Source organism: Hemibagrus wyckioides, linkage group LG20 (assembly GCF_019097595.1).
Source record: "Hemibagrus wyckioides isolate EC202008001 linkage group LG20, SWU_Hwy_1.0, whole genome shotgun sequence".
NCBI classification, from domain to species: domain Eukaryota; kingdom Metazoa; phylum Chordata; class Actinopteri; order Siluriformes; family Bagridae; genus Hemibagrus; species Hemibagrus wyckioides.
Window position 1 is genome coordinate 16566264 of NC_080729.1, and position 23851 is coordinate 16590114.

Here is a 23851-nt window from a genome sequence, read left to right on the forward strand (position 1 = left end):
AGGGTCAGGGTCAGATACAGGCTCAAGTCAGTCAGATACAGGCTCAAGTCAGTCAGATACAGGCTCGGGTCAGTCAGATACAGGCTCAGGTCAGTCAGAGTCAGGGTCAGACACAGGCTCGGGTCAGTCAGATACAGGCTCAGGTCAGTCAGAGTCAGGGTCAGACACAGGCTCGGGTCAGTCAGATACGGGCTCAGGTCAGTCAGATACAGGGTCAGATACAGGCTCAGGGTCAGTCAGATACAGGGTCAGATACAGGCTCAGATCAGTCAGATACAGGCACAGGTCAGTCAGATACAGGGTCAGGTCAGTCAGATACAGGCTCAGGTCAGTCAGATACAGGCTCAGGTCAGTCAGATACAGGGTCAGGGTCAGTCAGATACAGGGTCAGATACAGGCTCAGGTCAGTCAGATACAGGCTCAAGTCAGTCAGATACAGGATTAGTCAGATACAGGGTCAGACACAGGCTCAGGTCAGTCAGATACAGGCTCAAGTCAGTCAGATACAGGCTCAGGTCAGTCAGATACAGGCTCAGGTCAATTAGATACAGGCTCAGGTCAGTCAGATACAGGCTCAGGTCAATCAGATACAGGGTCAGGTCAGTCAGATACAGGGTCAGGGTCAGTCAGATACAGGGTCAGGTCAGTCAGATACAGGGTCAGGGTCAGTCAGATACAGGGTCAGGTCAGTCAGATACAGGGTCAGGGTCAGATACAGGGTCAGGTCAGTCAGATACAGGGTCAGGGTCAGTCAGATACAGGGTTAGACACAGCCTCAGGTCAGTCAGATACAGGCTCAGGTCAGTCAGATACAGGCTCAAGTCAGTCAGATACAGGCTCAGGTCAGTCAGATACAGGCTCAGGTCAGTCAGATACAGGTTCGGGTCAGTCAGATACAGGCTCAGGTCAATTAGATACAGGGTCAGGGTCAGTCAGATACAGGGTCAGGTCAGTCAGATACAGGGTCAGGTCAGTCAGATACAGGGTCAGGGTCAGTCAGATACAGGGTCAGGTCAGTCAGATACAGGGTCAGGGTCAGTCAGATACAGGGTCAGGTCAGTCAGATACAGGGTCAGGGTCAGATACAGGGTCAGGTCAGTCAGATACAGGGTCAGGGTCAGTCAGATACAGGGTTAGACACAGCCTCAGGTCAGTCAGATACAGGCTCAGGTCAGTCAGATACAGGCTCAAGTCAGTCAGATACAGCCTCAGGTCAGTCAGATACAGGTTCGGGTCAGTCAGATACAGGCTCAGGTCAGTCAGATACAGGCTCAGGTCAGTCAGATACAGGGTCAGGTCAGTCAGATACAGGCTCAGGTCAGTCAGATACAGGCTCAGGTCAGTCAGATACAGGGTCAGGTCAGTCAGATACAGGGTCAGGGTCAGCAGGATCAGAGACAGACACAAGCACTGATCAGGAAATGGCCAAGTCCATGCTGGTGCTGTAATGAAGCATAGATTCCCCATGCAATGTTTTCAAGATGACCGTTAATAAAAACTAGATATTCAGTTTTATATGAGGATATGAAAGTCTGCTGCATTTCTCTATCACATTTTTGGCTCTTTCCCCGATATTTTCAGGAGGCAGACAGCCAGTGGAAAAAGAAGAATAAACACTGTTCCAGAAACCAGGAAAGATAACAAAAGCTTTAGTCTAAATGCTCAGGGCTGCCATTACAGCAGTGTTCTTGATTATACAAGATGTACTTGTTTGATATATAAAATACAATTGTTGTTGTTTTTGTATAATATTTTTAAAGTATTTGACTCTGCACTTCTGTTTCTGCCCATTGCCATGCCACCATAAAAGGTGCAGAAGGATTTAGGGTTAAATGCATTGCAAAGTGATGCTATAAATTGCTGCACATAGTTTAAAACTAATAAATACAGATATCCTCCAAAGTCTCAGGATGGGGAGTTTGGGTCAGTGTGTGTCCTAAACTGTGCCTGTGGTCACAGCATCCACTCAGTCTCTGTAAGCACAACCCCAGCACTCTGCTCCTCTAGGAAGAAATCAATGTCATCCACACCTACACAAAACAACTGGAACATTTAAGAACCATTTTAGACATATTACACCTGATTCCTTTGACAATTAAGGCATCTAACTAACGTATACATTGATATCGATTACATGTAGCGGTGTGTAATCGCCCATCTTCTCACTTCCTTAAGACAGGTTCAAACACTAACCGGCAAAGTCGCGCGTCAGTGACGTCACTTTACTTATTGGCTACAGAAGGGCAGTAGATTGAGAAGCAGTGGACCAATGGGGACTTTTATCCCGCCCCCTAATCTGCATAAAACTCTACACGTGATTTTTGGAACAACAAACACTAGCATCCTTGTGATTCACGTGTTTTATTTATTTTTACGAGCATGATATTTTTTAAGAGTACGATAATTTATTACGAGTACGATGCTTATGGCGGGGATTTGATGGCATATATATGTGAGTGATCACTTAGTGCCCTGAGATGCCTGCACACATGGTTGAGGTGAACTATGGGTCAGGAAAGACTCAACAACCTTGCTGTCTTGTCAGTTGAAAAAAAATCTGTGATTGAATCGAGACTGGAAGAGTAATGGTCAGATTTGCTCCACTCAAGTCAAGAAGACACACACACCGAATCTTCCACCTAAAATGAACTCTTTATAGACAAAGGACATACAAGACAACGCAGTGTATTTTTTACACAATGTTTGAATTTCTTTTTTATGTTTAAAATGTTTTAACATATAGTAATGTACCATATTGTTGATTTGGTATCTCTAATTACTTATTAAAGGTTTTTGAAAATGATTCTCTGTTGTCTTGGTAAGTCATAGTCCCAGGGTGCTGATTCAGATCACTGCTGTTTATACCAGCAGAGAAGGCCTTGCTGGCCCTGACGGCCCTCCACTGTCAAATACACAAAAAATTAAAAGGAAAAAAAAATCACATTTCATTTAATCTGACGATTTAAATCACAGAGTAAATAGCATTAAAAAAATTCTTCATTGTGCAGCTACACTGTAAAATCTGAACTCCTTTTCTCTGTAAAGCCACCCCCACTGTTTCTATCACACTATAACACACTGAACCAGGAAGTTCATTTCTCTTTCTCTCTCTCTCTCTCTCTGGCACAGGACATTATTTCAGTAGATGTTTCTGTGGATCAGTTCAGCTGTCCAGTGTGTCTGGATCTCCTGAAGGATCCAGTGGCTATTCCCTGTGGCCACAGATTCTGTAAGGTGTGTATTAATGGTACCTGGGATCAGGAGGATGTGAAGGGCATCTACAGCTGCCCCCAGTGTAGAGAGACTTTCACTCCAAGGCCTGCTCTACACAGGAACAACATGCTGGCTGAAGTGGTGGAGAAACTGAAGAATACTGATCTCCAAACTTCGTCTCCAGCTCACTGTTACGCTGGACCTGGAGATGTGGAGTGTGATTTCTGCACCGGGAGAAAACACAAAGCTGTCAAGTCCTGTCTGGTTTGTCAGGCCTCCTATTGTGAAGATCATCTTAAATCTCACTATCAGTCTCCTGCCTTTAAGAAGCACAAGTTAGTTGAAGCCTGTGCAGAGCTCCAAGAGACGACCTGCTCTGAACATGACAAACTGAGGGAGATCTACTGTCGTACTGACCAAAGCTTCATCTGTTACTTGTGTACGATGGATAAACAGGTCATGATACTGTTTCAACTATAGCAGAAAGAACTGAAAAACAGGTGAGAAAGTCTGTTTTGTTTTAGTTCTGCGAGTGTCAAAGCTTCTTTATTTTAGACAGGTTTATATTTATTTATGCACACAATACATATGGTGTAATTCCACTAGAAGATGTTTAAGGTCTCATTTGCAAGCACCAACAACACCTTCAACTAAACGACTGAGAGAAAGTGATTGTGGAAATGTAAAACAGAACCCCGAGCTTGGAGTTCTGGAAAGCTTCTCCTCATAGCTTGGTCTAGATATATTTGTTCTGATCCAGGTTGAGGAGCCTCTCGTGGTAACCAGGAGAGTTCACCCAGGTGAAGAAGAGCAGTGTGAAATAAAGAGATCAACAGGAAAAGGAGAGGGTGATGAGTGTGGCTTTAGATTCAACAGTCAGTCCTGGAGTCTGGAGTCTTCTCCTTCATCTGTCTCTTTCTGACACAACAACATTCAGCTGGGTGACTGGGAGCGGGAGAAGTGTGTTTGTGTGTGTGTGTGGGAATGTAGTCCAGAATGTAGTCCATGTTTGTAGGCAGTGGTGTACGCTGGACATAGAAGTTACTTTATAGTGGGTGTCTTTTCATTTTATTTAGTCCTAGAAGCAATAATTCTAGTTTTTTATTTAATTGCAGTTACAATTCTTTGTATTTTAGTTTTATTTCAATAAATGAAATGTGTTTTAAATGTATTGTATTTGGTCTCAGAATGAGCTAAATGAGGAGCAGATGAAATTCCCGCAGAGGATCCAGGAGAAGCAGAAGAAGGTGCAGGAGCTGAAACAGACTGTGGACATTATTAAGGTGTGGAGTGAAAACACACACACACACAAACAATGTATTGTGTTTATTTATGATGTGTTTGTGTGTGTGTGTTCTAACAGAGGCGTTCACAGGTAGCAGTAGATAACAGTGAGAGGATCTTTAATGGGCTGATCATCTCCATGTTGAAAAAGCACTCAGAGGTGACGGAGATCCAAAGACCAGTGTAGGTGTACGACACACACACACAGACTTATTATAAATCCTGTGATTAACATCTAACCTGTGGACATTTTGTTACTTTAGATTTCTGTTATCTGAATATCTGTTTGGATCCAAACAAAGCACATCCTATACTTGTTCTGTCTAAGCTAAACAGAATGGTGACATGCAGTGAGAAATAACAGTGCTACTCTGATCATCCAGAGAGATCTGACTCCAGGTCTCAGGTGTTGTGTAAGGAGAGTGTGTGTGGACGTTGTTACTAGTGGAGCGGTGCTGTGTTCATATCAGTCTCATATAAAGAGATCAGCAGGAAAGGACGGGTTAGTGAGTGTTTGTTTGGATACAACAGTCAGTCCTGGAGTCTGCAGTGTTCTTCCTCCTCGATCTATTTCTGGCACAACAACATTAAGACTGAGCTCCGAGGTCCAGCATCCTCCACACTAGGAGTGTATGTGGATCACAGTGCAGGAACTGTGTCCTTCTGACACCATGAGGCTCCTCCACAGAGTCCACACCACATTCACTCAGCCTCTATATGCTGGATTCAGGATGTGTTGGTGTAACTCATCTGTTCTCCAGATGATCCAGATGATTATCTGTGACCCATCTGAGGTGTGAGATGGTCATTTTGTGTGCAGAAACTGGAACAGTAATGAAAACAGAATGTAGGATGCTTCTAGAAAGAAGAAATGTTCTCAAACAGATTATTAACTGTATGCACTATTAGGAGAATTTATCATTCTGATTTAGGCAAAGACTGTTTCCTTAGAAATAATAAAACACACTTAAACTGCTGCGTCTTTCCGTGCCTCTGGTGCTGGTGGCAACACATCCTAATGTGCAAAAGATGTTTATTATTTTATTTTAAATCTTATTTTCTCTCTTTTATTCTATACACATAAATGCTGCTCTGTTGCTGATTAAATTTTGTTATGTACATCTATACATATAATTTTGCTTATTACTTTGAAGTTGTATGTATTGTTTTCCTTCTCACAGCTGTATGCTGAACATGCTGCACTCTGACCACTAGATGGCAGCAGATAGGTTTCCTGCATCTCATACTAAAGAGGAAAATCTGTTTAATCCTGTTTTTATGATGTAGCTGCAATGGTCTAATGAAATATGTCTTTTTATATAGTAACACTAATATATAAATAGGACGTTCAAGAATTTATGGATTAGTCACTCAATGACCCTTTTTCCCCTAGCTTACTATTTCCTATCTGAATTTTGGCTTTTCGCACCAGTCCGTCTCCATCTGCACAAACATCAAGCCCTTGTCCAACTTTCCATTCATTGTGGGGAAACTCTTCCTCCTTGAAAATGACAATATTTCCATTAAATAGTTTCCATATTTTTATGTTTCCTCTTGGAGAGTGCCACCGTTGTCTGAGAGTCTTCTGGTGCAAATTTCCAAGGTGGAGGGAGAGCGACCAAGGATTTCATGGTGACCAGCACCAGCGTTAGTGTTCTATGATGCAAACAAGACCACAGTAGTCAGTGCAGACACAAGCAGTTATGGCCTAGGGCCTGCTCTGTTTCACCAGCAGGAAAACGGACTACGCCCTATTGCTTTCTGTTCAAAGACTTAAACTGAAACTGAACGACACCACTCACAAATGAGGAAGGAGTGTTTAGCTGGGGTGTGGGCATGTGAGCGGTTCTCACGGTACTTGTCCACAAGGTATGGACAAATTTGAACTCCAGACTGACCATAAGCTGTTTGTGCCCTTAATTAATAAATACATATGATGTCGACAAAGCTCCCTTAAGATGCCAACGGCTACTGATGCGCTTGATGAGATTTAACGTCAAAGCAGTGCATGTGCCAGGCAAACAGCTTGTAGTGGCAGACACTCTTTCCAGAAATCCACTGACTCATCACGGCGAGTCGGACGTTAGTGTTTGTACAGGTGGTACTGTCCACTAAACCTGTGAGTGGAGACAGGTTAGATGCCATAAGGAAAGCCGCACAACAGGATTCAGATCTCCAGTTGGTTTGCAAGTACATTTGCCAAGGATGGTCCAGTCAGACATCTCAGTACACACACACACTGCACGGGTTCCATGCTGCTAGAGCTCACCTTTCTGAAATTGACAGACTTTTGCTGTATAAGGACATAATTGTGATCCCTAGTTATTATATGACCAGCTAAAGCTTTGTAGGGGTGGAGTTGAGGGGGAAAATCCCACTAAGTGTATTTAATTCATTTTTACACCCACAGCACTCAGTTACTGACCACTCTTTAGGAGAGCAAGATAAAAAAAATTACAGTGTACTAAATTGTGTGACCTATATTTAAGTTATATATCTAAACATATTGATCATCCATAATTCCTTGTGTATAATAATGCTCCTCCAGCCAGAGAAGCCTGGAGATTAGTGGTGGTAATTGCAAGTTTTTAGAAAATCTTTGACTATTGCATGATGGGTAACCAACCGAACATTCATGTTTGCCCCAGGGCGCAATGTGCGCTTGTTCCCCCACTGACAGGGGCAATAAACATGTCCCTGTGTAAATGAAAAAGAATCAAGACTTACCATACCAGTGCAACAAACATTTATTTTAAAGTGCCACACACACAAGCTTTAACACAAATATAACAATGACAAATCAGTTATGTTAACCAAAAATTAAATATGTTAAATGTAAAAGTATCCAAATGGAATAAAAATAAATATCTTAAATAAGGAATAAAAACCAAACTGAACAAAAATGCAAAATGTGCAAAAAGTATAACTATATACATAAAGTGCTTTGCCTATAAATTGCCATTTAAGAATGTCAGCTCACGCATTTTGTGAGGGAACTGCAGAAACCGCAGAGACTCCTGGATCTCTCGAGCTGCGTCCGGATGCGTCCCAATTACACAGCCGGAATTACCGCGAGAGGAGCAGAGAGCCTGATCGGTTCAGTTCCAAACGCGACTTTTTACCCTAAACTAAACCCGTTAAACCTCGACGGTAAAAACGGGACAAATGCATACTGAACATCCTGTGTGGAGTTTCTCTGCTGTTCCCCCCCCCCTCCTCCTCCTCCTCCTTCTTTCTTTGGCTGCACTTCGGTAACCTTGCGGACAGCAGCAAAAAAACTCTCCGCCGCTCTCTGCTCAGCGTGCACGCGCCAAACTCCTCGCTCGCGACGCCGCGCCACTCTTGGCAACTCGTTGAAAAAGAGGGCGTCGATCTGTCACGCGTTTTCCTGTCCGCCGATTTGCGTTACGGGCGAGCCCGAGCAGCCGCGGCACAGTTGCCGGTGTCACGCGCTGCCTCCGTACTCGCTGGGCTTTTAAAAGGGCGCTCGCGTGCCCCACCTGCAGCACGGACAGCGGTGAGGGCGCGAGCCAGGGGCAGGAGGCTTGCTTTATATCGGGCTGCGTCCCAAATCTCACACTAATCGCAACCTGCTCAATATACATACACTCTGCCTGCACGTATTTTAGGAACACCTGTACACACTCGTGCAGGTGTCCATCATGTGGCCAGACTTTAAACTCACAGGAAGGCTATAGTAGATCAAACAATTACTCTAACACCATGATGAGCAAAAAGCATCTCAGAACACACCAAATACACCACAAGAAGAAGCTTTGTCGTCTTCACAGGGAAATTCTTTTCTTCTGGGGATGGAGCACAGAGTCAGCCATGATACACCTAGGGCAGAGAAGGCTAAGGGCCTTGGTCAAGTGTCCAAAAGTGAATGCTTAAACCCATGACCTTTTGAGCAGTAACCCAGAGTCTTGAGCATCCACTGCCCATAGCATCGTCCATTACTTTCAGCCAAGAATGGGAAACTGAGGCTATTCAATGAAACCAGAAGGTTTAAGACTAGAATAAAACGTTGCCTGATCGTTGTCCAGTTTTGCATGGGGCAGAAGTGGATCTCATCCATCTCACCTGATAGATTAAGTCCCTTAACACTTGACTTATCACTTAGCACTTATCCAAAAGCATGATGGAGAATTTCCAGTGCACTTGTGAAATTCCATAGTGCTACATACCCTTGATGCATTCAGGGACCCCTTTTACTTAAAAAATAAAAAAATTCATGGATCCTTGCCACCACTGATAGATTTGACATATTATGTACTATAATATTATGCTACTTTGGACATGTCTTACCCTCTTAGTACCAATTCAACCTTCAGTAAATAAGCAATACAACACAACGTCCTTAAGCTGAGGAGGGAAAGCTTCAGAACATGTAGGGCAGGGGTACTTCCGGACAAGGATGTAGAAACACCATCATATACCAAGTCCTAAAATATTGCATATTCCACATCAAACAGACAATTACATTTATTTTTTTTATTGAATAAAGAATATCTATATATTATGTTGTGGAAAAGCCATGAGACATGTTAACTCCTGTTATCACTTTAGTCTCTGTATTGTTCTATCTCTGTTGTGTGGAATGTCCACCAGAGAAGTCCCTGTGAAGGCTGTTACTATGGTAACGATAATCTATTAGAATAAGTGCATTAATGCGAACCTGTGACTTGCCTTGGAGGTGGAACTAGTATCAGAAGAAAGACGCTACCCTAGCTATGTTTGTTTCTAAATGAACTCGGTCTGTGAATGAGAAATGCTGAAACCACACGACGCAGAAGAACGAAATGCAACAGTATATTTCGTCGGATTGAAGGCAATTTACACAAGAAATCAAAATCATACGAGAATTATGGTCTCGCTCTCCGTATAGAAGGATTTGAACATTTTTCTAGAATATTTACTCAAACTCAGAGACACTAGACACACTTCTTGAGTGAAATAAAGCAACATTTATTGTAGTAACATTACAAGAATTACATAGTGTGGGGAAATATTTCCTTTAAAGAAAAAGAAAATGTAATCTCTGATCATTTATACGGCTTTGAATCAATTTTAATTCATCCTACCCCTCAGGTTGGTCAGGGGTATCCATTTAGTCAGAATTAGTCCCCTCTGAAATTTTCGTCTGATTTCTACAACCTGAACAGTCTCTCATCTCACAGCTGGTTAATGGTGCGAGTCTGACATGGACATATCAGAGTACTAAAGTTACAGCATTCAAGTAAAAACACAGCATCTATCTCTCGAAACAATCTCTGCAGATCTTTGTCGATCATGTTGTTGTTACAGGCCATGTCACACAAAAAAGGGGGGGGGGGGATAAACTTCTATTATTGATATGGGCAGTATCTGCTTACAAAGTACACCAAAGAAACAGAAACCATTCAGTCAAGGGAGAGGAACTGAAGGAGCATGAAGAAGCTATGTTTTTGATATTTAATTCCCTGTTTAATTTTGGATGGATATTCTACATTTAGCTGTGACACTACCGATGAGAATAAGTGTAAATAACTTGAAAGCGCTATGCACACAAGCAGTGAATGTCAAAACCTTTTTGCAATTTGTTAGAAACTCATTAGACTACAAAACACTTAAAATGAACAACTCCAACAGGGAAAGTTTTTTTTTTTTTTTTTCCTTTCAGTTTAGAGCCAAGACTAAAAAAAAAAAAGAAAAAGGTAGCAACACCAAGCTGTTGGGACACAAATGCAAGGCATGAACATTCCAGGGTTAATGAAAATGTCGAGGCATCACATGTTGCTGCATCAAAGCGTTATACGAGCACAGCTTTTGAAAAAGAAAGGGGTGGGGGGGAAACTAGGTAATGTATGAGAAGTCTTAGATCATGAAGTGGATAACGTACACCTCACATTCATATCTAGACTAAAGAAATGAAATATGCGATTAGGTGTTAAAATAATACAGTAAGTAAGGGGAAAAGCAACTTCAACAACCAACAAGGGGGGGAAAAAAAAAAAACTATTAATCACAAAACAAGAGAGACAATTAATATGGAGGCACATACACAACCTCCTTAGCAGAACACTACCATCTATGCGCACACTGGCATCCAAGTAAGCAAGAGACGAGTACGGCAGCCTCTTTCAGTCTGCTTGTGGGAAACGGACACAGAGAGAATCCCACCTGTCTGCCCTTCACCTTTTAATAAACGGCCAACTTTTGCCTCATGGCTCAAACTCATGTATAGGAATAACTGAACTCAAAATCTGGTGCGTAAATATGAATTTTATTAAATAGGTGGGGCGATTTAGAGAAGAATTAAAAAACTACTGTACTGTATCTTTATGTAAGCATAAAGATTTAAATGTCGGTACAGAAGCCAGAGGAACTGCTGAATGTCAGAGCAGTGCTTTAGTCTTCCTACGGGGTGAGAAAATTCTCTAAACTCCTCTTATCATCCACCCGAGTTCAACTGCTTGCAGTCCTGTCAGTGTATGGTATGTGAAAGGTTCCCTTTAGCGGCCTAGCCCTTCAGTTTCTAGCTCATTTTCTTCTGGACCTGTGACCGCACGCCTCCCGTACAGAGGCATCGACAAGCCACTAACAACCGATCTCTAAATTTGGGTTCTGCAGCAATTGCTTATGCGGGTTTAACACAATTTGCTTAAAATGGTGAGGGGGGGACAAAAAAAACGATAAACCTCTCAATCCTTCAATTTTGCCATTTTGTTAAAAAAAAAAAAAAAAAAAAAAATTACAAAAGCCATTTGTTAAGACTCTCCCCTTCTTTTTCCACTGTCAGATACCCAGAGCAGGCGACATCTCTCACGGCCGTTCCATTTCTGACCCACTACTCCACACCCTTCAACCAGAAAACTTTCCTCAAAGTTGAATCTTTCTTCAGAGACTCCTAGCACCATTTGTAAAGATGGGACCACCACCATAGAAAAAAAGAAAAGAAAAAGCAAAACAAAAAATTGAGTAAAACCACAACCCTCCGCCGTAGATGTTTCCCCATCCTCTCAAAGATGTTTGGTGGTAATATCTGAAAGTCAGATTCCAACTTTGAAGGGAAAATTTTCCCCTAAATCAGCTGCGTGAAAGCGTTTTTTAAAAATATCTTTATTTGATCATTTTTTTTAAATGACGTCACCTCATCTTTCAGCTTGTGGAGACGACAGAGCAAGCGTGGCGTTTTTTTTGCAGGTAGTTTTAAGAGAACTTCGTCTTCTCTCCGTCTCGGGTGGCAGAGCGAGGTCTGCGGCTGCCGGCTGCAGCCTGGCGAGAGAGAGGAGGCAGGTAAGGGACTGCCTTGCTCCCCAGGAGGCGCCTCGACTATGCGGAGTTGCAGATCGAAGATCTCGGTTTGGTTTCCCTCCTACATCGTCTCCTCCTATACTGCATCTGCTCCTCTCTCCTCCTTCTCATCCTTAGCGAGTGGTGGGATGGTTTGGTCCCTCCACTCTCTTTCGTTCCCTCTTTACTTATCCTGCTTTTCTCCCTCTTTTTTCACACGTGATTGGTTTGATTCTCTCCTGTTGTTCTCACACCATGGTGCTTCAGTTGTAACAGTGGAAAACGGGCATCCATGTTTGTTCTTTTTTTATATTTACCCAGATTTAAAATGCTGATGAACTAAGCTCAGCGTAGGCCTAGCTCCTGTTCCAACAACCTGAGGACACAAGAAAAAGAGCTCCATCAACATTACATTTTAATTAATACTAATCCCTAAAGCAGTCTGGCACTGCAGGACGTGTGAGGAACGGTGCAAAACAAAGTGTTACTGCATGCAAAAACACATTTGTATTAAAAACAAGATACAATAAATAAGTAATTCAACATAAATGATGATTCATGTTGTCTTATGTTTTGTGCATATAATGCAGTGCTACCCAGGCTACACGAGGTGTTGTGGTATTGTGTGCATGTGCTCTTACACTCTAGTACTGAGAGAGTCCAGTCACTCCTCCATGCTGGTATGCCCGTTCACCCTGGTACGTGGAATCCTGGGACAGAGCCACATCCATCTGCGACTTGAACTCATCACCCAGGTAACTGTCCTGTTTGACAGGAAGGAGGACAAGATCATTACAGACATATCAATACAAAGTTTCTCTGGCGGATCCCATTCATCCTGTATGGAGACATTTCTCTCTGGATGAAGATAAGCTCATCCATCTGGTCTACCTGAAGGCTCACTCCTTGTTGGAGAAAATATGTAAATCATATGTATTAGCCTTACAATGACTATATTTTACATGTCCACATTAGCAAAAAAGAATAACTATATTATTCTGTTTATAAAGCAGCTTTCACAAACACAGTCACTTTTCCTGAAATATAGACCACCACAACAAAAGTAATCAGTAGAATGAAGGGGTGTGTACCTGGGAAAGTTCAGGCTGGGACAGGCCTGGCTGGCTCATCTGTGAGGGCTGGCTCATGGTAATGTAGCCCTGGGTCAAGGGGCCCTGGGAGAAGGGCTGAGACACCAGATCCTGACTGGCCTGGCTGTTTGCCATGTTTGTCTGCCCACTGCCATGGTTACCCACACCACGGTTCCTCTGGCGCCCTCCACGCCCACCTGTTTTACCCTTCGGAGCACCACGACCTGAGCAAGTGTGAAAAAAAATCACTAAATTAAGAGATAATACCAAGAACAACTATGTTAACCCAACACAAACACTCTTCACATTATTTAATCAGACCCTCTCCTAGCTAGCCATATTCTACAACAGTTCTTAAAGAGCAGAGAGGGCTGGTGTAAAAGTGTATAGCTGTCATACCAGTAGCCGGGCCATTAATCTGGCCCAGGTAACCCGGTGGGGGCATAGGGGGCATGACCAGGTTGAAGGGTATGGGAATGTTCATGGAGGCCATTGGGTTGGGCCCTGCACCGATCATCCCAATCTGGTCATGAGTTTGAAAATACATGTTTGATGGACGACCTGGAATTACAAAAATAAAATAAAATACAGTACCATGTGAGTATTAAACAATGCCGTCTTGATTGGTTTCTTATTGAAATTCACTTCCAGAAGTGTGTTTATTCTACAGAGTTTGCACTCAAGCAACCAACTGTGGAGGCCTACTTTCTGGAATGATTTGTAAGAATAAAAGTCCCATAAGGAGTCGTTTTTGTATTACTCACCAGTGTTGCTGCGGTCATATACTGACCCAGGAATCATGGCCTCCCTGGCATCGTACATGGCAGTGCTCATAAAACGAGCTCCCTGAGACACAAAGAACACACAAATGACTTGATAGAACGACAAATTCTCAATGGCAGTTTCTCCAAAGGTTTTGCAACCTGTGTGTAAATGAACGAAATATGATAACAGGTATAGACTATTTGGTTTCCTGATGAAAGACCTTTTTATTTTATATGACATCAATGAGACAGTCTGTGTATTCTGTAATGAGGTTATTATACCGCAAGTGCTGCCACACATTTTCCACAATTGGAAGAGTGTATGTGCAAATGTATGTGAAACACTCACAGGGTTGATGGTGTTGACGAGCTTCCGAGGTTTGCTGAACTGCATGAGGCTCTCTCTCAGATTGTTGAGAGGCCCCTCAACAAGAACCTTCTGCTCCTTGTAGTAATTCAGCAAGTGGTTCCAGAGTGGCTGCTTAGACAAAGCTTTAGGATTCCCCACAATGATCACACCATACCTGATGCCAAAAAACATACGATTAATATTCATTTTAAATCAAAAACATTATATTTTACATATCTGCGACATTCAGCTAGTGCCTCAATAATCAGAAAAATAAGGGGTTTGTTGAAGACAAAATAAAACAAAATGAATCGTAACACACTACAAGTTGCTGTGGACAAGCACCGCATAAAGCATATTACCTGGCTCTGGTGAGGGCCACGTTCAGCCTGCGCGGATCATTGAGAAAGCCTATGCCTTGGTGCTCATTAGCCCTGACACAGGACAGAATGATAAAGTCTTTCTCACGACCCTGGAAGGCATCCACGCTGGCTATCTCAACCTCCTTCAGGGGGAGAAAAAACACATTGTTACCAATACACCAATTCATGGCGACATTCAACTACAATTTTAAACACCACAACTATTTTTAAGAACTTCCTTAAACAGTTCGTCATTAAACAGCCTGGAAGCTCAACAGTTATGTAGGCACCTAAAGATGCAGCCATTACCACTTCATTATGAACATAAGGAACTTGTGTAGTAAACTATAAATAACATCAGTCTCAGCATGTGTGCGTGTATATGGCTATTTTTGTACCTGATAGAGCTTAGTATGAAGGGAACCGCTGAACTGCATGTACTGCACCAGGTAGGAGCGCTGACCCTCGTACGGAGTGATTATGCCAATCTGGTCAGGTTTGGCTCCAGCCTTCAAAAGGCGTGTGGTGATCTTTTCCACATTCGCAGCCTCAGTCCTGCATACATAACTTCATCTCATTCACAGCTCTCAGGAGAAGACAAAAGCTAGTCTGGTGTATAAAGCTTCTTGAAATAATCCAAGTGAGTTTTAACAGCAATTTAATACGCTGATATAATATAATATATATTAACACTGATCTCAAACAAATCCTTGTTTTTTTAATATATGATAGCAAAATTACTATTTCAACTCCCTAGGCAATATTGATGATAAGCAGTGTACCTGTTGAGGTAGGAGGTGCCTGAGCTGGCAATCTCCTCCTGACCCTGTGTCACATAGAAGAACATGGGCTTATCTGGCTGAGGCCACTGGAAATCAAAACCCTTCTTGATCCGGTCCGCTATGGTGGAGAAAATAACAGAACTCCATAAACACTGATCAGGTAAACATGTACTCAGACTTTCAATTCTTGTTTTGATTTAAAATTTAGTATTCAATGCGTTCACAAAAAACACACATTCCACATACCAGCAGTGACTCCGTTCTGGAGAGAGCCTTCATAGAAGATATTGGAAGGGAAAGCGCTGAGCGCAGGGTGCATACGGTACTGCACTTGCAGGCGAATGGGTCTGATGCCCAGCACCACCAGTCTTTCGAAGAGAGACTGGGACAAACCTGCCTTAGCTGCCTTTTTACACATGACCACTGGACCAAGCTGGCAGTGATCACCCACCAGGATCAGCTGGGACAGACGAGGGAGAAAGCAATAAAGCGGTCGGTTACAAGTGGGAGCACAGTAAAAAATACTTTAGATGCTCTTATAAACGTGTTTGGGCAATACCTGCTTGGCTCCCAGAACTACAGGCACCATGCACTCTGGCTCAGTAGCCTGGGTACTCTCATCTATCAGGATGGAGCGGAACTGCATTTTAGCCAGACGAGGATCACCCGCACCCACACAAGTACAACAGATGACATCTGCATTCTGTGACGGAGAAAACGAGAGATGCAGATATGGAAAAATATAAGTTGTCCTTGTTAATACTGAACATGGCCTGAGAACATAAACAAAATACAAGAATGTCCTCATAACTAATTGATTTATTTTTTTTCCTTGGAAAGACAGATTTCTCAGAACATTAGCTTACATAGAGATAAACACATAGCTAGCTCCTATGTTCACCGAATCAAAAAATCATTTCAACCAACACCTTTCCTGCAAAAGAACGTGTACGCAATGAGAAAGTAACACACCATGAGTAGCTCCCTTTCTGCTGTGCGTTTCAGGGCCCTGTAGCGCTTCTCATCTGAGGAGGACAGCTCTCCTGTCTCATCCTTCAACTGTTGCAGCTTTTGCAGTTCTGGCATGCTGTATATGCACATAAACACAAGTCCCTTATTAACAATAAATTAGCAGTTGCAAGCATTACAAACTGATAATTGAATGTTATAATTGAAAACCCATACTTTATTGATCCTGAAATTGCAGGTTTACATTCATGGTAAAAGATAAAAAAAATAAAAAGTAACAGTGCCTTTAATAATCTCTCTCTATATAAAATCTAGTGACTCAAAAAGAGGTTCTTTTAACCTGTCCATGTTACGAATCTGGTTGTGCAGAGCCAGGAATGACACAGGCGAGTCGATGGCCTCTCGGCTTTTGGCACAGAGACGCACCACCTTCAGTCCTGTTTGGTGAATTTTCTCGGTCAGCTGGTCCACTGCAATGTTGCTGGGAGCACATACTAGCACTGGCCTGGGAGCCAAAAAGACAACGTGCAATATGTTCAATCAGGCTCAAGAAACTACTTAAAATGTACTAGGAACATTTATACGCTTTCATCCTCAAACGAATGTAAGAATCTATGGACATACATATTACACGGAAATGCTCCTTGTCCTCCTGCTACACCAAACCCACAAATCCTCCCATACAATGCTAATGCTTATGGCACAGCATGGCAGCAAAAAGCAAGAAACCACATAGGGAAATGAATGCTTGTGGGAAACAAAGACTGATGTAATGTCCAAAGAAATGTCCACTGGACAAAACTGACCATCAGAAGCTACTAATCGTAATTTTCTAGATAACTATAATATGTGAAATAAATGATTTGGACAAAACTAGGACACTAGTATTTTTTGGTCTCATAGGACACAAAATTTCAGTGCTTAATTAGTGATAGCTAACCGTTACAGACGAAATAAAAGAAAAAGGAATATCAGCTGCTAAATATAATGTGAGCTTTTTTAAACATCTCATCTGCCTTATTTCCTTTCAGTATAACTAGTACACTGTCCTGTGTTCTTACTATGTTCACTTTTACCATGTGATCAGTGTGGCATTGTTTTCAAGTAATGAAAGATGAGCAGGTGTGTAAAAACAAGCAGGTAACAGAATCACAGACGCATGTAAAATGTATGAATAGTGTAGGTGAACAAGAGTAGTCACATGTCTCACCCGTTGCCCTGTCTAGCCAGGTGGTAAACAATAGTTGCTGAGGTAACAGTTTTGCCAGTTCCAGGAGGCCCCTGGATAAGACTGAGGGGACGCTGGAGCACCGTTTTCACAGCATACACCTGAACAAGCATAAAAAGTACTGCTTCAATAATTGGGACCAACACACTGTTTATAACCATGTGCATTATTGGTGTACTCATGTTCCAGCTTAACAAAATAGCTGACTGGCTAAGTCACGACTTTCTAAACATAAAATTAAACATGGATTAATTAGTGCACAGCCTGATAGGGAGAAACTGGACGTGTGTCTCCACTGAGGCTCACCTGTGAGTGGTTGAGGTCAGGCAGGCCCTGGGCAGTGAAGCGCTTGGGTAACTGGCACTTAATGATCACATCCTCTACCTCATGACCAAGCAACTTGTGATAAATGTAACCAGACACTGAGGTCTCATCTACAGCAAATGTTTTCAGGGCACTCTGCATGCTTTAAAGACAAAAATAAAAAAAGTCATATGATTTTTCTTCTGTAACACAATTAAAAACAGGCTCAGCAGTTTTGCTTGAGGTTAGCATGAGGTAAAACATAATGAGTTAATATTTATCCTTGCTTGCACATGCAAAACATGTCCCTGGGTAAAAGCTAGGAAATCTGATTTCAGACAACAAGGACTAGACAAAACAATCCTCTTGCTTAATGAGCATAGTTACATAATAACCCACTAACCGGTCAAAGGAAGTAGACTTCCAGACAAAGTCCACCTGGAAGTTGTGGGGCACCTCGACGGGAGCTCCAGCGCTGCTCCTCAGCTCTATAGCGATCTCATCTCCATAGTCTGAGAGAAACTCATTAAGGAATATCACTTACAGACCATCTGAAAGCAATTCTGCATGACATTCAGGCAATAATGAGCAATTTTATGTGTTGCTAATTATTTTTTTAAACAGCTGCTGTTTCAAAGCCACCAAGGACTTTTTATGGGTGAATAAATAGCCTACTAGCCTAATAAACCATGTATGATTTCAATGAAATCGTCAGCATTGTCATGCAGAGTAAGCAGGAAGGATACTGTCAGGGACCTTGATGACATGTCCAATCCCCTTCCAAAGGGGAGCCAAGTCTCCCTTATAGCGCAGGCAGATCTCATCTCCTTGCATGAGACGCATGTCTGCAACAGAACATGATTGTTAGTTTTATGCTGCTTCGTTTCAGTTTGGTTTATTATATACCCACCAGACAGTGATGCATAAACATGTACAAAAAACCCACACATACAACCACAGACAGACACACACAGAGGTGCATGCGTCCGTGCATACATCGATGAGGGATGCATGGGGCACGGAGTTGGGGATGGGATGGATATGAACCACTGGTAGACACAGAAGATGATGAAAGTAAATATTACCACCTGAATCCGTCTTGGGAAGGGTGAAATAAGCAATCCTCTTTTTATTCAGGCCCAAGTCCCACCTGACAGTAATATTGTCTTGGGTCTGAAAAGATAAACATGGAAGAAAAAAAAATTAAGAAAACAATTTAAAAAATTAAGATCATTAAATAAATATTTTCTTACCAAAACTGATGACAATTCTCCTTTCACAAACACACTTTTAAAACCTCTTGCAAACAAAATGACCATGAAATACATTTTTATGTAGTGAATGCAGAGTAAAGAGGTAAGCCTTCTTTTTGCACCTGGGACTCTTTAAGCTTCTTGTCATAATCTGCCTCCAGTTTGACCAGTGGGCCAAAGATGTTCTGATACTGGTAGGCATCTTCATAGCGCAGCAGCACATGCTGAGGCTCTTCATCCACTCCAGGCTTCTCCAAATCCTCAAGTGTTGCAGTTGGATTCTCCTGCAAACCAGAAATATAAAATATAAGGGATGTGAGATCAGGGCCAGTCAGTTGGGCATTTAGGACAAAGGGTCATGAAAGTCAAACAATAGCTTCCTCATTCACATTAGACAAAAGACAAACACTAGCTTTTCCTGCATGTTCTGTTACCTTCCAGAGCTCCTCCAGTTTGTTGATCTGCTGAGCAGTGATCTGGCGTGCCCTGAGCTGCTCCTGCTCCGATGGAATCTTCACCAACCAGGACAGAAAGCACCGGTCCTGGATCAAAGGCTGCCATTGGGAGCTGTCCCAATTAATGTCCTTCAGACTGCTCTGACTGGCACATGGCTGCCTGAACACACAAACACACACCCATGTGAGTACACTGTTTGAGAACACACTTTGGTCAACAGACCCCCCCCACAACATAAATTATATAATTATTTCAACTATATAACTATTGTTCAGACTAGACTAGGGATACTGATTCTATAACAAACATCAATTCAGTTGCAGCTCATAGACAGAAACTTTCCTGACACACCTCTTAGCATTTACAGTGCACTTTGCTGTGTGCTTCTCTATGCTGATCACACTCACTACTCCTTGGAACAGGAATTGTGACAAAGACAAAGCCATCACCTTTACCATGATGTGTTCACCTAGTAATAGTCAAAAGCTGCATGTGTAGAGCATGCTCTGAGACTCTAAGGTCTATCTAGTCCTACTTAAGGTCTTTTTAGCCAGAAGGGCAAGAAGTGCCCTGTAACTGAAGTTGCAAACCTAAGCAGTACGTGCTCGTGTTGTAAACAGACGGAGAATGTGTCACAATGACATTTAAAAAGTACCAAGCGCAAGGCAACCGATGCCATTCTGCTTAATTCTGCTGCCTTCGTTGTAACACAGCTGAAGAGGCTCTTTAATACAGTTTGTAGAAAAGTTTGAGAAGTAATTCCAAGTTTCCCCAGGTGACAATCGTATAAAGAAAAGTGCGCAAAATCCAACATCGAATTACTAAACATTTCTGGTATGTAATCCAAGCTTATTAAGTACACACACCTATTTCATTCCTGATGACAGGACTGGCTCACGATCAGACTAACTTTCGGTTTCAATCGGTTTAAAGAATTGAAAACACACAACCGCTTGGAAAGTTTACTCTAACGTCGACTTTCTCTCTCTGCCGACTCTAAGGAAATAAGCGATGCAAATGTTTTCCACCTGCACAGCAGCACCACGACAGAATCAGCCTTCGCTGGAATGAAACCCAGGAGGAAAACGTTGCGACAGCCGCAGTTGTAACACTCCAACACGGTCTCCCCCAAAGGACCGTCTTTGTGCAGGGTCACCTCCTTGCATTTGGCCCGCACCAAATGGTTGACAATATGGCTGTGAAAGAAGAACAGAAAGAGAGAGAGAGAAAAAAAATGATGCATGATACAATACACCCCTCAAGTAGTACGCAAATTCATTCTAAAGGTTATAAACATCCACCATTCGTTCTAATCTAAAAATGCACGGCCTGTAGCTTTATAGACTTTCACACTAGTTTTCTACCGCGCTTCAGCTTAACCTCAAAATACACAACAAAATGGTTTCACTTCCATGTTTTATTCTTGCTGCATATGATAATTCATTATACCTGACACAAATGTTCCAGATTTGTAATAACTTTTGTCCATTGTCGCAGTTTTGAACTTGAAGCGGAGATCGAATGTACCTTCTCCACCTCTAACCAACTTAAAAAAAAGTAAATAAATAAAAAAATTATCCCTGTCCTGACTTAACGTCTAGTTAGTCTCTGTTATGTAATGCTAATGGATAAGCCACAAAAGCTCCAGATTGGTTAATGTTTAGAAATCTGGAGATACTGAACTATGGCCATCTTTTTTCCCCCCGTACACTAAATGTCTCTGATAGGGTATTTTTTGTTAATGTTTGGTCCACTAAACTACACACAAACAGATCATATTCTGCCATGTGGATTTACCTTCAACATTACAAAAAAAAAGCCTACCTGCCAGAGGTGTTGCCACGTCCATTGCAGAACCACTTCTTGCTGGTGTTGCAATACACCACACAAGCAGGATCATGGATGCCACAGTAACTATAGAAAGAAACACACAGTACTTATTTTCACGAATGACACTTTCCCCCCGCACCTATATTTCTATTTCTGTATATAGTGCATTATTTAAATGTCTGTTTTTCTTATATTAGTGTTATAATCCATCCCTCTGTACGTCTGCACCGTGCCCGTACTTTCTTCTACGCTGGAGCTCAAGTCAAATTCCTTGTGTGTGTAAACCTACTTAGTAATAAAGCTCTTTCTGGTTTCTGACTTCATCCGTTCAGTAACCAAACAAAAACAGGCCATTCTGTAGTTTCCAAACATGATTATAAATGGTCTTCAGCCTCTTTATGTCTTATTTCACCATTTATTCTACACAGACGCTGTACTATGGGCCAACTCCATCCTCATTGTCACAGCCCAAGTCTTGTGGACATCTCAAATGACCAGATATTGAATGGTTTTGTATTTAAAGGCTCATGAGTGTGTCCACTAATGCACGTAAAAACAAAAAGTGTAACAATGTCTGATCCGTGTCAGAATACAGCAAAGACAACCTGAACTTGCTGTCAATGGGAATGCAAACCAAGCCTAATCCCCTTGCAAAGAACTTCTTAGAGAATTGTGTCACATTACTTAAGAGAGATCCAAACATAACCCAGGCCAAACACTGCCTAGTGAAATGATGAGACTGGGAGGCTACCTGCAGGCGTGCACAGGGAGATCCTTGGTGTAATAAGTGTCCTCTTCATCCTCTTCGAAATTTAGCTCTGCCAAAAGTTGGCTGGTTTTCACCACAGCATCATCGCCGTTCTGCAGAACTCCCTCAGGTCCGTTCACCTTCGCAAACACACAGAGAGAGGGAGAGAGAGGGAAAGAGAGAGAGGGAGAGAAACCGAGAAACCCAAATCATCAAAGCAGCAACTCCGGGGAAAGGAGGGTGAAAGTGAAACAGTAGCATGTTGCCAGGGCTAATTCGCGTCTCTCAGATGTGTGGCCTAGCCTAGCCTAGCTTAGCTTAGCTTGTCAGCTGCGGTCACGCTAAGTTTTTAGCAAGCTAGGTTGTTTAGCAAACTGGCTAGCTTTGAGTGGCTGGTGAACCACTAGCATATGAAACGTAAATAAAACACTTTAATGACGGATGCGGTGTTAATGACAGCCGTTCGCTTATTCAGGCGACGGAGCTGGGCTTCACAGCTAAGCTAGCTGCAATGCTAACTAGCACGGGTGCGCAGACAGCAACAAGCGCGCTAATTTCGTCTCGCGGCTCCGTCCGCCGATTTGTTTTGCAGACTAAAACTCGCTCGGTCGGAGTGACCGAAAATACAGCAGCGCACCTGGTTGTCGAGCTGACTCTGGGTCTGGCCTTGTGTTTGAGTTTGGCTCGGCAGGGTGAAGTCGGTGAACTCGTACTCCGAGCCCTGCGTGTCGGCTCCAAGCAGGTCCGCTTCCTCCGTGTCCAGGAAGGTGAGAGTCTGCGAGCTCGGCCCGTACGCCTCTACGCTCATTTTTGCTTTTATCCCACAAAACAACAAGGTCCGCTTTCACAATTACCAAAAAAAAAAGCAAACGGAAAAACACGGCTAGAGTAGAATAGCTTTTCTCTTCTCTTTTTTTAAAACACGATATTGTTATTTAATTAAACTCAAAAAGCGTTATCGCGAATGAACGCGCACGGCTTCGAGAGGAAGCTTCAACTCCCACTCGAAATGGTGACGTGAACGCAAGCAGCGCGAGCGCGGCCCGTAAAGCGCAGAAACGGGTGACGTCACCGCAGAAGTGCACACGTTTCAGGGCGAGATCCCTGTACACACGGAACGCTGTGAAAATGTGGTGTAAAGAAACTAAAATTAGAATATTTGATTTGACATTTAATTAAATTACTTGTGAATGATTATCATATGTGCAAAAGAAAATCTCTATGGCAAAAAAAAAAAAGTTTGTTGACATCTGACCATCACACCCATATATGGGCCTTCAAACTTTTGACACAAAGATGGAAGCACACAGCTGTATGACTGTCTTTGCGTGTGATATGGCTTTAAGATGTTCCTAAATTTCCTTCATAAGGGGCCCAAACCTGTTCTGGGCCACTTGAGAACTTTGGTAAAAGTTCACCCCTCGAGTTAAAGTATACAGAGATCATTGTGTGCTCCAACTTTGTTCCAGCAGTTTGGGAAACGTTTGAGTGGATTGGACTCGTGTCCACTGACATACATATAATGTATATTCCAAAATGTACAGATAGTACAAAGACAGTATAAAATGAAATACATATTTATGATATGTATATACACCGATCAGGCATAACATTATGAGCACTGAGAGGTGAAGTGATTAACACTGATTATCTCCTCATCATGGCACCTGTTAGTGGGTGGGATATATTAGGCAGCAAGTGAACATTTTGTCCACAAAGTTGATGTGTTAGAAGCAGGAAAAGTGGACGAGCGTAAGGAGCAAGTTTGACACTCGTGGGGTGTTCCTGGTCTGCAGTGGTCAGTATCTATCAAAAGTGGTCCAAGGGAGGAACAGTGGTGAACCGGCGACAGGGTCATGGACAGCCAGGGTTTACTGATGCACGTGCGGAGTGAAGGCTGGCCCGTGTGATCCGATCTAACAGATGAGCTACTGTTGCTCAAAT

The 23851-nt window shown here is 42.5% G+C and overlaps 1 protein-coding gene across 2 annotated transcripts; it reads right to left on the reverse strand.

Annotated features, from left to right (window-relative positions):
* Window positions 1–11210: 11210 nt before the first annotated feature.
* upf1 (UPF1 RNA helicase and ATPase) lies at window positions 11211–22929 on the reverse strand. 2 transcript variants are annotated; one of them, XM_058418424.1, is made up of 24 exons: window positions 22545–22929; window positions 21911–22047; window positions 21154–21243; window positions 20358–20525; window positions 19308–19488; window positions 18996–19157; window positions 18709–18793; window positions 18367–18465; window positions 18024–18132; window positions 17624–17783; window positions 17300–17418; window positions 16430–16594; window positions 16093–16207; window positions 15680–15823; window positions 15367–15580; window positions 15121–15238; window positions 14737–14893; window positions 14339–14481; window positions 13977–14151; window positions 13628–13709; window positions 13263–13424; window positions 12864–13087; window positions 12414–12536; window positions 11211–12148 (listed from the first exon to the last, which is right to left on the reverse strand). In XM_058418424.1, the coding sequence occupies exons 1-23, from the start codon at window positions 22713–22715 to the stop codon at window positions 12417–12419; spliced, it is 3300 nt and encodes a 1099-aa protein (XP_058274407.1). In that variant the 5' UTR covers window positions 22716–22929; the 3' UTR covers window positions 11211–12148; window positions 12414–12416. The 2 variants fall into 2 exon arrangements, with proteins under 2 accessions (XP_058274407.1, XP_058274406.1); XM_058418423.1 differs by having other exon boundaries at window positions 18706–18793.
* Between the last annotated feature and the right edge of the window lie 922 nt (window positions 22930–23851).

Excerpts from the sequence above, each read along its gene's own strand:
- upf1 (XM_058418423.1), bottom strand. The coding sequence starts at position 22,715 with ATGAGCGTAGAGGCGTACGGGCCGAGCTCGCAGACTCTCACCTTCCTG. Across the intron at positions 16,595-17,299 it reads CTGGCTAGACAGGGCAACGG|GCCAGTGCTAGTATGTGCTC; the intron begins GTGAGACATGTG and ends TTTGGCTCCCAG. Across the intron at positions 15,824-16,092 it reads CAGAAAGGGAGCTACTCATG|AATGCAGATGTCATCTGTTG; the intron begins GTGTGTTACTTT and ends TCTCCGTCACAG.